The 13518-nt window shown below is 46.6% G+C and overlaps 1 protein-coding gene across 6 annotated transcripts in view; it reads right to left on the reverse strand.

Annotated features, from left to right (window-relative positions):
- The window catches only part of R3HDM2 (R3H domain containing 2), a 210072-nt gene that overhangs the window by 22742 nt on the left and 173812 nt on the right, over positions 1 to 13518 (reverse strand). For all 6 annotated transcript variants that reach the window (XM_056117497.1, XM_056117498.1, XM_056117493.1 and 3 more), the window contains 2 exons: positions 9846 to 10078; positions 6312 to 6505 (listed from right to left, as the gene is read on the reverse strand). In XM_056117497.1, the coding sequence (XP_055973472.1) occupies positions 6312 to 6505; positions 9846 to 10078 (427 nt within the window). The remainder of the gene's footprint in view (positions 1 to 6311; positions 6506 to 9845; positions 10079 to 13518) is intronic.

Here is a 13518-nt window from a genome sequence, read left to right on the forward strand (position 1 = left end):
TTGAGGGGATCAAGAACATGGGGAACCAACACAACCTCTTTTGCCATCTATCTCTGGGGACCCTTTCACAGAGGGGACTCAGGAGATCTGGAGACGGAGTGTGGAGATCAGAAGATATCCTCCCCAACAGAGAAGAATCCTGATATCTGGACTAAATACACTTACTTAATCACCTTGATTAGGAAGAGCTTATTGAGATCTCCACTGTGTGACCTGCAAGAGAGGCTGCCACAGCCCCAGACAGAACCTCGCTGCTCTCCTGCAGAGACTCAGTAAGAATATTTCGGACACACAGAGCTGGTCCCTGCTGCCCCTTGCGAGTAACTTGTGCTGGTGACTTTTCAACCCTTTTAATTACCCTAGTGTCCTCTCTTTGAAGGGAGGACTAATTGTGCTTCATTCAGGCTTTACATGCTGTGTGTGGGGGGGGAGTGACACATAGATGGTGAAATGTCAAGCAACTTTGCCTTTTTTTCCCTCACATTTGTGAATTTCGCATTGAAAGTGGAAAGGAAAATAGCGCTCTTCTTCTGATTGAAGAAGGGTTATAATAAAAATAGGGTCTCAGTGCAATGCTAATGTCATTCCATGAATGACAGGAAGTTATTTAGAAGTTCCTTGACTCAGATCTTTGAGACTATCCAGGAAGAAAACCTGGATAGTCTCAAAGATCTGAGTCAAAGAACTTCTAAAGAACAGATTCAAGCTAAAGACTGGCCCTGAGGGGCAGTGAGTGCCTCCTACTGGTGAATTCTGAGCTAGCTCATTGGCTCCTACAGGTCTGATCAGACCCCAGGAAAGCTTCGGAGGGCTCATTCCTAGGACATTCGCTCCACTTTTAAGTAAACTGGTCAAAAGGCAGGCTGCTGGCTTTCTAAACCAGCATCCACTGGTTTCACATGATACCCGACACAAAGGTAGGCTTTAAGAGCAGAGGTCTGCCAAGAAGGGAAAGTTTGGCCAGCACTGGGGAAAATAACTCTGGATACAAAGCTTAACAATAACTACTTTCTTTCCTTGGGGGTGGGGAGGTGTTTGTTCCATATCCAGTGATGCCTGGGGGCTACTCCCAGAACTGTTCAGGGGACCATATGTTCAGGATCAAACACAGGTTGGCCACATGTAAGGAAAGTATTTTATCCCTTGTACTATATCTCTCCAGTCCGAGTTTTTCTATTTTTCTTTTAAAAAATTATTTTAGTTTTGGGGCCATACCTTACAGGGATGACTCCAAAGTGAGGGCTTGGGGCCTGTTCCTGGTGGTATTTGATGGGCCACGAAGTGACAGTGACTTGAACCCAGGCCTACATGCAAGGCATGGGTTCAGTCCCTTGAACTATCTCTCCAGCACTCTCTCTTTTTTTTGGGTCAAACCTGACAATGCTCAGCATTTACTCCTGGCTCTGTGCTCAGGATTACTCCTGGAAGTGCTCAGGGGGCCAGACGGGCTGCTGGGCATTGAACTCAGGTTAGACATGTGCAAGGCAAGCACCATACCCACTGTACCATGTCTCTGGCCCGTTCTCAGTTTTTCTCTGAAGGAAAAAGGTGTTAGAGTATGCACACTGCACTTTTTTCATTTTTTATTTTTGTTTTGGGGCCACCACTGGCGGTGCTCAGGCTTCCTTCTGGCTCTGCACTTGGGGATCACTCTGAGGGTGAGCACAGTGTTGTGCAATGTGCCCGGGTACACGCGCACGGTGTGTGTGTGTGTGTGTGTGTATGCGCGCGCGTGCGTGTATACGTGGTGTGTGTGTGTGTGTGTGTGTGTGTGTGTGTGTGTGTAAAACTGCTTCCTTTGTCTCTGAACTGTTACATCATTTGAGAATCTAAACCCTAAAGTATTCTGGGGTTTAAAAACTTGAATGTAGCCCTGTGCTAAGATATGGGGGGGAATAAACAGAAAAATATGAAGAGAAAGAAAGGGATAAAGAGACAGAGAAAGTGGAGAGGGACAAAAGTAATAACACGGAGGGAGAGTGGAATACTACTGCAGTTACATAAGTGCTTCAGGGACACTAAACTGGAAATTTTTATTTAGCTTCTTCTTATTTTGGTTTTGGGGCCACACCTAGAAGTGCTTAGGGCCTATTCCTGGCTTTGAGCTCAGGATCACTCCTGGTAGGATTGCGGGACCACAAGTGGTGCTGGGGATCGAAGCTGGGTTGGTCCCATCAAGGCAATTTCCCCACCTGCTGTACTTTCTGGCCCCCAATATGGAATATTTTTTAGTCAGGAGTTTGAGATTGCAATTAACCTCAACAATAAATTTCAGACGTAAAGAAATGGACGAGAGAGATCATACAGGGGTTAAAGTGCCTTCCTTGCTTATGGTCGACCCCAGTTTGACCCCTGGCATCACATGGTCCCATGAGCACCATCAGAGAGATCCCCTACCCCAATCCTTGCTCCCTAGACAGAAGAGGAAGTGGCTCATGAGCACCACTAGTTGTGCCCAAAATCTGTCCCCTAAGCCCCCCAAAACCCCAACAACCCCAGACAGGCAAATACCATGTGATAACATTTCTATGTATAATCCAAAACAGCTGTTAAGGGCCAAGAATAGAGTTCAGCAGTAGAGCACTTGCCTTCCGTGTGTGGGGCCCTGGTTTGATCCTTGGTACTGAGATAAAAACAATCAGAGTACAATGGTGGGGATGAGTGAAGGTACGTAAGGGCACCAACTGTAAAAAGAAGTGACTCAAGGCTAGTCACCTAGACTTTAACTTCTTTTTCATTTCTGAGCCACACCCAGAGGTGTTCTGGGATAACTCCTGGTTCCTCACTCAGGGATGGTGCTCAGGGGACCATACAGGGTGCCAGAGATTGACCCGGGTCGGCTGCATGAAAGGCAAGCATCCTACCCATTGTACTATCTCTCCGGCCCCCTAGCTCCTTTATTTTTTATTTTGGGGCCACATTTGATAGTGCTCTGGGGTTACTCTTGGCGCAGTGTTCAAGGGGTTACTTCCAGTGATGCTGAGGGATCGAACACTTGTATGCAAAGCATGCACTACAGCCAAGCGAGTTATCTTTTTGGCCCCAGACCCTAACTTCTTAAATTCTAAATGAATGAAGAGGTCACAAAAAAACTGACAACAGTGAAAAGCTTCTGAACAATGCCAGCAAGCAAAAACTATTAAAAATCAACCACATAATGAATTCTAGGTGTTTCTATAGTGGTTGCCTACGTTGTATAAAAAGGGGCTGCAAGTGGAAAATGTCTAAGGAACTCTGACTTATGCCTCACATCAGTGAGAATGGTCCATTTCAAAAGTCTGGGAACAGCCAGTGCTCGTGAGCTGTGGTTAAAAAGAAACCCTCAGTCACTGTTAGTGAGACTGTCAACGGGTTCAGTCTCTATAGGAAACTATAGAAATTTCTCAAATAATTAAGTCACTTTCATATGACCTAACAATTCCACTCTTGGTGTCTATTCCTCAAACACAAAAATGTTAATTAAAAAGTATATATGCATACCTATGCCCACTGCAGCCCTACTTGTAACAGCCAAGGTCTTAAAAAACACTCGAGTCCAACAATAGATAAGTGATAAAGAAATTATGGTTTATACACACAATGGAATATTACTTAGCTAGAAGATGTAACCTTGCAATTTGCTGCAATTTGGATATAACTGAGGGTGTCATGCTGAGCTGCATGAGTCAGAGGGAGAAGGATATTCAAAACCCAGATGATCTCACTCAGATGTGGAGTGTACAGAAGCAAAGGAAGGGGTCAGACAATGGCCAGAAAACAAGTTCTGAGATTCTGCCCATAGAACTGAGTCTGCTAATGTGGGAGGATGAGAATGGACCTAGAGACGGTGGTGGGGGATGCTGGCACTTTGGTATTCAACGTGGTGTGGTGACACTGTACGCCTAAATCATAAGCCCTATTGTAAATCATGGTACATCAGTGAAAAATAAAATAGGGCCAGAGAGAGAGCGAGCTTAACAGGTTAGGTAGAGCCCTGGGTTCAATCCCGGCACCCTAGGGACCCCTGACGATACCACTGGGAGTGACCCCTGAGCACCTCCCCACCAAAAAAAGAAACCCTGATCTAGACATTCCAAAATAGTCTTCCTCCCCCCGGCCTCTCTCTTTCTTTACTATTTTATTTTTGTTTTTAGGGCCACACCTGGCCGTGCTCAGGGCTTACTCCTGGTTCTGTGCTAAGGAGACCACTCCTGGTGCTTGGGGAACTATATTTTGTGTTGGGGATAGAATTCAGGTTGTTCACAAGCAAGGCAAGCGCCTGGCCTGCTGTACTATTTCTCTGGAACTTTCTCCTTAAAAAAAATTTTTAAGCAAGGCAAGTGCCTTAACTTCTGTACTATTTTTCTGGTAACCCTTTTTACTATCTCTCTATACCTCTTCCGCTCTTGCTGTGATTTTTGACACTGATTGGGAACAGATGGAGACTAAGGGAGAAAGGGGAGCAAAAATTGTATTAAAGTAAAAATATTGGGGCAGGAAAGAGAGTACAATGGATAGGGTGCTTGCCTTGCGTGTGGCCTACCTGGGTTTGATTCCTGGCATCCCATATAGTCCTCTGAGCACCACCAGGAGTAATTCCCAAATGCAGAGCCAGGAATAACCCCTTAGCATCATCAGGTGTTGCCCCCAAATAAAAAATAAATACAAATATTTTAGAAAATTAAAAAAGCCTGACCCTTGGAAAAGTGATATTTCCACATAAGAAAAGCAGAGATTACCAACTCCTAGGTCTGAACTAAGACACTGACAGGGAGGGGCCAGAGTGATAGTACAATGGATAGGGCATTTGCTTTGCACATGGCCCACCCACCTGAATTCAATCCTTGGCCCCCTATATAGATCCCTATGCCCCACCAGGAATGATTCCTGAGCACAGAGCCAGGAGCCAGGAGTAAGCCCTGAGCACTGCTGGATGTGGCCCCCAAAACAAAAGCAAACAAACAAAAAAGTCACTGATAGGAAAGAGTACACAAGCCAGCTCTGCTTCAGTAGGGAGCCAGAGGAACTGATCTGAAGGGCACTTCAAGAGGCTGACAGTGGCAGAATAGAGTCAAGAATACAAAGAGGGAGCAGTGAGATAGTGCAGTGGGCTGAATGCATGCCTCTGCCCCGACACTGCATGGTCTGCTGAGCGCTGCTGGGTGCGATTCCCAAGCACAGAGCCAGAAGTAGCCCTTGAGCACTGGTGGCTGTGGCTCCAAAGCCAGTAACAATAACTAAGACAAAAAGAATATAAAGATGAAACACTGGAGTGATCTGCATGTAGGTTACATAGGGTCACAGAAAGATTTCCTAGCTCTTCACTTTATTTTAGCTCCATTTCACAGGATGTGGGGTGGGGACTGGGTCACTAAGGTTTGGGACTTGTATGGAAGAAATATATATTGAGGCCAGCCTACACTAACTGATTACAGAGAGGAGAAAGGTGGGAGGTGAAACCAGAACTTAGATTACAGGAGCCAAGGAAAGAGTATAGACAAGTGTGTTTCCTGACTACCACAGAACACTTGAGGATAAAGCATGGGCTATGTTTACAAACAGTCCTTTTCATGGAAGAAAATAAGTGAAGAGCTCAGCATCACTCTCCTCAGAGGATTAAGAAGACTAAATAACTTGTTTGCCCTGGGTCACAGCTGGCGATGCTCAGGGACTATGTGTGGTGTGCGGGAGACCACGAGGAAATGAGGTGCCTGGGACTGAACCTGCACGAAAGACTTTTCAATCTAATAACTGAGGTTCCAATTTAACTAGGACCTAATTCTTTTAAGAATACGCATGGTCTCCACCGAAACAAAACTTAAAACTCAAATCTTACTAGGTACCAAAATCTGCCATCCAGTGCAGGAAGAGGAGACCTCCTTTAGGGTACGGGAAACAAAACCAGCACAGGCTTTGGCTTTTGCCACACGGTCAAAGGATGGCAGGAGCACTGAGTATTTCTTTTTCACCCAAACCTCGTTTCCATACGAGCTGATTAGCCGCATGGATCTACTGTTAGACCACAGTAGGAGCTGTGGGCATTCCACGCTCCCTACGTGGACAGAGTGAGCACGATCACCCTGCCAATCACAGAGGGTAGAGACGCGGATGGGGCACAGCAGTGCGGCGTGGGGGAAAGGCAGCACTGAAAAGAAGGACAAGGAGGAAATGCTGAGGGAAAAAATCCCAGGTTGACATCCGTGACAGGTCCAGTCTCTGCCTCGACTCTTCTACGCCTACAAGCAACAAGTAAGAAATGGGGGAGGGCCCTGCCTCCAGAACAGGCTTCCGGAGCTGGCATGACAAAGAGCTGCGGGATTCCAGTGACTCACCTGTGAGATCATGGGATTATTCAAGGGTGGCTGCTGCTGCGGTGTGGGTGGGAGAGCAGGAAGTTGCTGCTGCTGCTGCTGCTGCTGCTGCTGCTGCTGCTGCTGCTGCTGCTGTGCGGTACAGGGGAGAAGGCCCCGGACGGACTGGGATGAGGGCACCTGGCTGCACACTTCTGGGGCACCGAGCACCATACCTGAGGCAAAGAAGAGACAAGCCGTGAGCACACCGCCCCGGCGGCCAGCTTCAGGCCTCCACTCTTTCCAGCCTCTTCCTCCGCACCCTCCGTCCCCGCGAGGGAGAGTCCTGAACAAGCCAGGCTGCACTGAGCGGACCTGCTGCCGAGAACCCTCCCCTCGCCAGGTTTCTGCCAGGTGACGGCCACCTCGGCTGCGGACGTTTGGTTTTGGAAGTGAACAAAACGTGAGCCTGCTGAAGCATCTCCTCTGAGGTGCCCAGAATCCGACAAGGAAGGACACGGATGTTTACTTCTTGGGAAGGTGCAGACTTCTACTCAGGACCAACAATGCCAGTCTTCCTTTGCATTCCTTCTCAACTTGCAGCATCTCCGACATGCAGCTGAGATGGGCCAAGGAGAAGGCTTAAGGGGCGGGCTGGGGCATATGCTCCACACTCAAGAGCCCAGAGTCACTCCCAGAACTGAGCCCTTAAGCACTGCGCTGGGAGGTGTCCCTAAGTACCACCAGGGACGTGTTTTGAGGTCGGTCTGAAGCAAGACTAAGCCCAGAAAAGCAAAAAAGGCGGTGAGGAAGGCAACCTTGCCTTTCCAGGGCATGCAGGTGCAGAGACACAGACCTGCCCATATGGCTATGCTCCTCACTGCACAGGTCATGCATCCACCCACACCGTTTCTTTCCTTTTTTCTTCTTTTTGTTGTTTGGGGTCATATCTGGCAGTACTCAGGGGTGACTACAGGCATTGTCCTTGGGGCTCATTCCTGGCTATGCTTAGGGGACCGTGCACCACTGAGTACTCAGGTCTCCTGGACACAAAGCATGCAGCACAGCCTGTTGAGATACTCTTCTCTGGCCCACAAATTATAATTTTATTTTAAAATTTTGGGGGTGGGGCCTGGGAGTTAGCCCAGTGGTCAGCAGTGTGAGCCGGGATGTAAATTCAAACCCGAGGAAACAAGGACTCCTGAGCACTGCCAGGGAGGCCTTGGTGGTCTCAGCACCTGATCAATTCTGCATCCTCTGATCCTAGTGCTGAACTATCCGGCCAGAGCGGTTGAGTATTACCTGGAGTGGCCCCTGGGCTCCCTGAGCACTGCTTAGGAGACCCCCTTCCCAAACACCCCAATAGTTTTTCTTTTTGTAGTGATGGGAACTGAACTCAGGTCTTTGCTGCTGTTGTTGTTGTTGTTTTGGGGCTACACCCAGAAATGCTCAGGGGTCACTTTTGGGTCTGCACTCAGGAATCACTCATGCAGTGTTCAGGGGTGCCGGAGATTGAGCCTGAGTTAGTTGGCTGTAAGTGCCTCACCAGCTGTACTGTTGCTCTGTTTCTCCTACCACAGAGCCATTCCAAATTTTTTACCGAGTAACTACTAGATGCCAGGCATTGTGCAATAAACTGAAAAGACAAAGGCAAATATGCAGTCCTCATAGCAGAGGATCTTCTGGTAGGAGAAGGACATCTGCACTGTGATTATAGTACGGTAAGGATAAGGGATGCATCAGCAATATGAATGAAAGCACATGAAAGCAAAGAGGAGGCAGCAGTGATCCCGGGAGAATTAGGGAAGGCTTTAAAGAGAAAATGGCAAGTTTGTCAGACCAAAAGATGACAAAACAAATGTCATATCAGAGAAGCAACTAGAAGCCCAGAGGAAGCTGTACATCTAGAAATGAGACTGAGTGCCAACTGGTTTGCTCTATTAAGTAATTTGGTCTTTATTATGCAGGGAAAGAAAAAAAAACATGAATTTTGTTTGTTTTTGGGCTGTACCCTGCAGTGCTAAAGGCTGGTTCCTGACTGTACTCAGGGATCTTTCCTCGAAGTGCTCAGGAGATCATTTGTGGTGCCTGGGATTGAACCAGGATTGGCCATGTGCAAGGCAAATGTTTAACCCCTGTACTACCTCCCTACTTCAACGTTAGTTTTTGTTTGTTTTGGACCATATCTGGGATGCTCAGGGCATACTCCTGGTGAGGCTCAGGGACTATGTAGGGTGTCAGGATGTCAGGGATTGAATATAGGTCAGCCACATGCACGAAAAAGCACCTTACTTACCATACTATCTCTCTGGCCCCTCAACATGAATGCTTTAAAGATGGGTTGATGTGGTTTTAGGTTGGCCAACTGCTTCCAAAAGGGGTTGAGGATGGAGCAGTGAAACTAGCTTGAGGCTAGTGTCAAAGTGAAAATAGAAGATGAAGACCAGGGAAAGGAGGAAGCAGTGGGATCTGAAAGGAGCTTATAGAGAAGGGCAGCAATGCTCAATAGTCAGAGGAACAGTCTTGACCACAACTGATGTCTGCTGAGGACAATCTTGCAGAAGTTTTGGACGGAGATCCCAGGGGCAACAGGAGTGTGAAACAGAGACCAGTGAGGCAGAGCTGAGATGCAGTGAACGGGCCCCTTCCCCGTCCCGGTGTTCCATGGAGCAGCCCCTGCAGCAGCTCTGAGTTAGTGTTTCGGCAGCTACAGACCAATTACAAATGGCTAAATTCTAAAGGTTCCCTCTGCTCCACAAAGCCTTTAGAATTTCGGAGACCGCAGAAGAAAGCAGTCAGCATCCCCTCCTTCGTATGCAACGTGACTGTGGGCTGACAGAGAGCAACGTTCCCTCGCAGTAAGAAAACAGATCAAACAGAAGCCGGAGAGATAGTACAGTGGACAGGGCACTTGCATGCAGCCAACACAGGTTGAATCCTTGTGAGGTTCTCCAAGCCCTACCGAAATGATCCCTGAGTGCAGAGTTAGGAATAAGCCCTGAGTACTGCTGGGGATGGCCCCAAAACAAACAAAAAAAATAAACAGATAATCAAAACTCCAATCACATTTTCCCCCCAATTAGGACACAGAGTCAACACAAAACTTATAAAGAAGAATAGATCCCCCCAAAAATTCCCCCTCATTTGGTTTTGTTAAGACTTCCAGGGCCTAATATTGGACAATTTTTGTTCTTGGACTTTTGGGGCCACGTCTGGCAGTGCTCAGGGACTATTCCTCACTCTGTGCTCAGGGATCATTCCAGTGGTACTCAGGGGACCATGAGGTGCTGGGGATCAAGTCTGGGCCTTCCCCATGCCACACATGCAACTCAGATCTTCGGGTTGTCTCTTCAGCTCCAGAACAAGTGTTTTTCTTTTTTTCAAAGTAAACACTGGAGTTGGGGATATGAAGGGGCTAGAGCATAGGCTTTGCATGCTGGAGTCCTACGTTAGATCTCTGGTACTGCATGGTTCCTGAACACCACCAGGAGGGACCCTAAGCATAGAGCTGGAAGTGGCTTTTGTTCAGTGTTTGGGGGAAGTTAAGTGAGAAATAATGTGCGTGGCAGGTGGTACCTGGCCGGGAGATCCGTCCTGCACTGCCACCTTTACTGCTCCCAATGCTATCACCTCGGGTGAGGATAGAGATTCCGCTGAAGCTGCTGGCTTTGGTGACGGGGGGACGCATGCTCCGAACAGAGCCATCAGAATCTGTGCTGCTCCAAGGCCGGGGCTCCAGAGATTTGAGTTCGCTGTCTGTACTGCTCTGGCGACTACTGGAGGTGCGACTCAGCCCCTCGCGGTTCCCCCTGCAGAGAGCACAGTGGTCAGAGCACCCCCCACCTACCACTTCAGCAGAAGGGCTAGGAGAGAGTTCATTTCTATTCCTTCAATAGTAAGAAAGGGGTGAGGAGTGGGCGGAGGATGGACACTGATTTCTTGTTAGTGGGTAGGCCAATCAAGAATTGATGGGAGCGGACAGAACAAGATCCAGTACAGTAACAAAGAGAACAGAGCAAACCTGGAAGACAGTGCACTGGCAACTAATTCAATACACCAGACCAGAGGTGGATGGGAAACCACATACATGATGCTGAGATTGGCTGTGGTTTCTTCCTGAGCACCTGCGGGGATCCCACACATGCACAAAATAGTAGGGAGCAGAGGGATACCAGTTCCTCCTGGGAGTTTTTAAAACGAGATGACTCCTAGAAGTTAACAATGCCAGAAGGTAAGTAGCTAATGGCATGGATGAGTCTCCAGACAGGTCTTCCACATAACATCTTTCTAAGCCAGCAGAGTGCTGCCTATGGCCATAATGTTTCCAGGGTGGGAAGAGAACAGTGGACTAAAGGGGCAGGCTGTGAGTATTCAATTCAATCGTCTAGAATTGACCTGACATGTTTTTGTGGAAGCTCTGTGTTGCTATCTAGGAACAGTTGGTTCCAAGGTCTCTAAGGGCTGATGTTCTCTGCAAGATCAAGCAAATATGCTCTTGGCACCCAGAGTTGCAAAGAGCAGAGGTGCTCACAATGCCTAGTTGCCTCGTCTTAATAACTCTATTGCTCTAGACAAAGCACAATGCACTGACAAATGGGGTTCAACTCTGATTTTGCTCTGGAGACATCAAGGTATCTTGATGTTTATAACCACAGACAGCTTGTGATCACTATGACTACAAACAGGTATACTCTTCAAGACAGGCAGGGTAGTAGGCCTGAAAACGCTTAAGTCTTGTGCGCTCATACTGCTTATGAATCAATAATCCACTAAGAACAGGATTTTTTTTCATATCCCGCATCTCCTATTACTAATAACCTAAGGAAACCAGTTGACAATCGAAGATTTTGGCACGTAGAATAGAAAGCAATTTAGCAAATTCATTGCACTTTGCTTTTCCTCCTCTTTAGCATTTCATCTCAATCCCCTTATCTTCAAAAGCAGCAGGCTAAGAGTTACTCCAGCAAAGAGTTATTTTGTCTTAAGGGACAAAAAATAACAGAAAATACAGAGGCCAGAGAGAGTACAGGAGCTACGGTGCAGGCCTTCCACGTGGCTAACCCCTGTTCTACCCTAAGCACCCCTTGATCCCTTCAGCATTACCAAGTTGCTAGGTTTGGTCCTGGAAGCCTCCAAACATTTTCAGGTCAATCTGCACAGCAGGGCTCAAGAAGCACTGAGTTTCCAGGCCCTTGCACTGAATAAACAGATGGTCCAGTTGGTCAAGAATCACTTGGAGGGCTGGGACTGGAGCAACAGTACAGCAAGTAGGGCATCTGCCTTGCACACGGCTGACCTGGGCTCGATCCCCGGCATCCCATATGGTCCTCCGATGAAGACCCAGGAGTAATCCCTGAGCATTGCTGGGTGTGACCCAAAAAGCCAAAAGGAAAAAAATCACTGGGTGGTGGTAGTGGTGGTATCTATGGGCCTCCTGGGCACCACTTGGAAGGCTTTTGAAATAAAAAAAATCCAAACAAAGAAAAATATCGGAAGGAGAGAGAAAGAAAATACCTTTCGTTAACAGTACATCAGTTAAAATATACTGTTAAAAATACTGTATTATTAAAATACTATAGAGGAAATGGGCGAAACATATGGTAGGGTCCCAATTTATTACTTTATTGTTGCACATGCCACACACAAAGACCCAACACACTCCTGGATGTGCTCGAATGTCACCAGGACCCCAATGGTGCTTGCAGGGATTATGCAATGCCTGGAATGAATCCAGGGCTCTGCCGGAGCATATTCTCAGCTCTAAGGTCAATATTTTACATCTTGGTAAAGCCAGTCATGGTGAGCTAAGAATATGAAGGCACAACTGGTTAGGAACATGCTAATTCTTCTGAATTAAAAGGAGAGATATATATATGTGATTCCAATGCTTCTCTCTATGTAGTTAAAATATCCCAACTTTTCCTGAAAATTTTCCCAGAATTTTACCCCTTTTCTCTTGCAGGTATCAAAAGTAAAATGGGAAACAAGAATGAAGTACAACCCAGACTCTCCAGGAACAACCAGACCGGAAGTGAGAACAATTAGCATGACTGTGATGGGCAGAGGTATCTAATTGAGAAGATTCGATAAATATTTGTGTTTTTGGGTAAGGGAATTAGTAATGGCAGTGGAAGAGGCTGGTCATTAGACAACACAGCCTGAATTTTTCAAGAGAACTCCTAATAATCTTTTACACCTAAATCAAACACTATATTAGCAACTAGGATAATTCTCTACCAGAGACAGACAGTAGATGAGTCAAACACTTGTTAAAATGACAAGCACTTCTGAAATTATCTAGTTCCCCCCAAACAGAGATGGTAAAACACTCAAAATGTAGACAGTGTGGTGACCTTCTGAGTGATCTTCTGACTAATCTGGATCAGTGCACCACACCCGGGAGGGTTAGAAAGACTAGATGAAGTCTTTTCTCGAAGAGAGCTAGCTTCCCTTCTCTATAACTAAATATAAGTCTCTTGGTATGTCTTTCTACTTCACTAAAAAAAAGGCAATGAGATAGCTATCAAGACTCAATTCTGAACACTGCATTGAGTTGTGTTGGTTGGACAGATGGGAGTGAAGGTCAGGGATCTTTTACAACTCATAATCATGTGAAAACAGAGGTGACTGAGCTTTCATAAGTAGATTTAGTGTTGGTGAAAAAATCCCATTTACTGGGTCTAGGGAATGAGAGGAGAGGCCTGTGGAAGAAGTGGCAGTAAATATCAGTCAGCCTCACTCTGTTGTATTTATTAGTGGAGCAGAATATTTCAAAGAATTGGGAAGTTGCCACAGTTATTGCCAATGTGGATGATGAAATTTGGTGTACCCATATGTCCGTTACTAGCTTGGGAAGAAAGCTATCAAGCAATCAGAGAAGATCAACTTCTAGCCATTGGAGTTCTGAACTAGAACCCAAACAGAGAAAGAAGTTACCCCCAAGAGTACATGTAGCTGCGTTTTAGATGATGCAGATCTACAACCAAAACTCAGTATGGAAAGTAACAGCTTAAAAGATGGATTGGATAGGAGAGTGTTGTAATGCCCAACTAGATCCTTCAAACTATTATCTGTCTCTGCGATGTCATTTGATGCTCCAGAGTACTAACAGGGGCATCACTTTTAACAGTGAATCTGAACTAGTACTCTGAATGGAACATGACTTAGAGATGAAGGGGTGATCATTGTAGAGAGCTGGTGCAGTATGGTGAAATGAAGACTGAACAGGGGACACAGAGACAGTACAGTA

The sequence above is a fragment of the Sorex fumeus genome, unplaced genomic scaffold, assembly GCF_029834395.1.
Source record: "Sorex fumeus unplaced genomic scaffold, SorFum_2.1 ptg000035l, whole genome shotgun sequence".
Taxonomy (NCBI): domain Eukaryota; kingdom Metazoa; phylum Chordata; class Mammalia; order Eulipotyphla; family Soricidae; genus Sorex; species Sorex fumeus.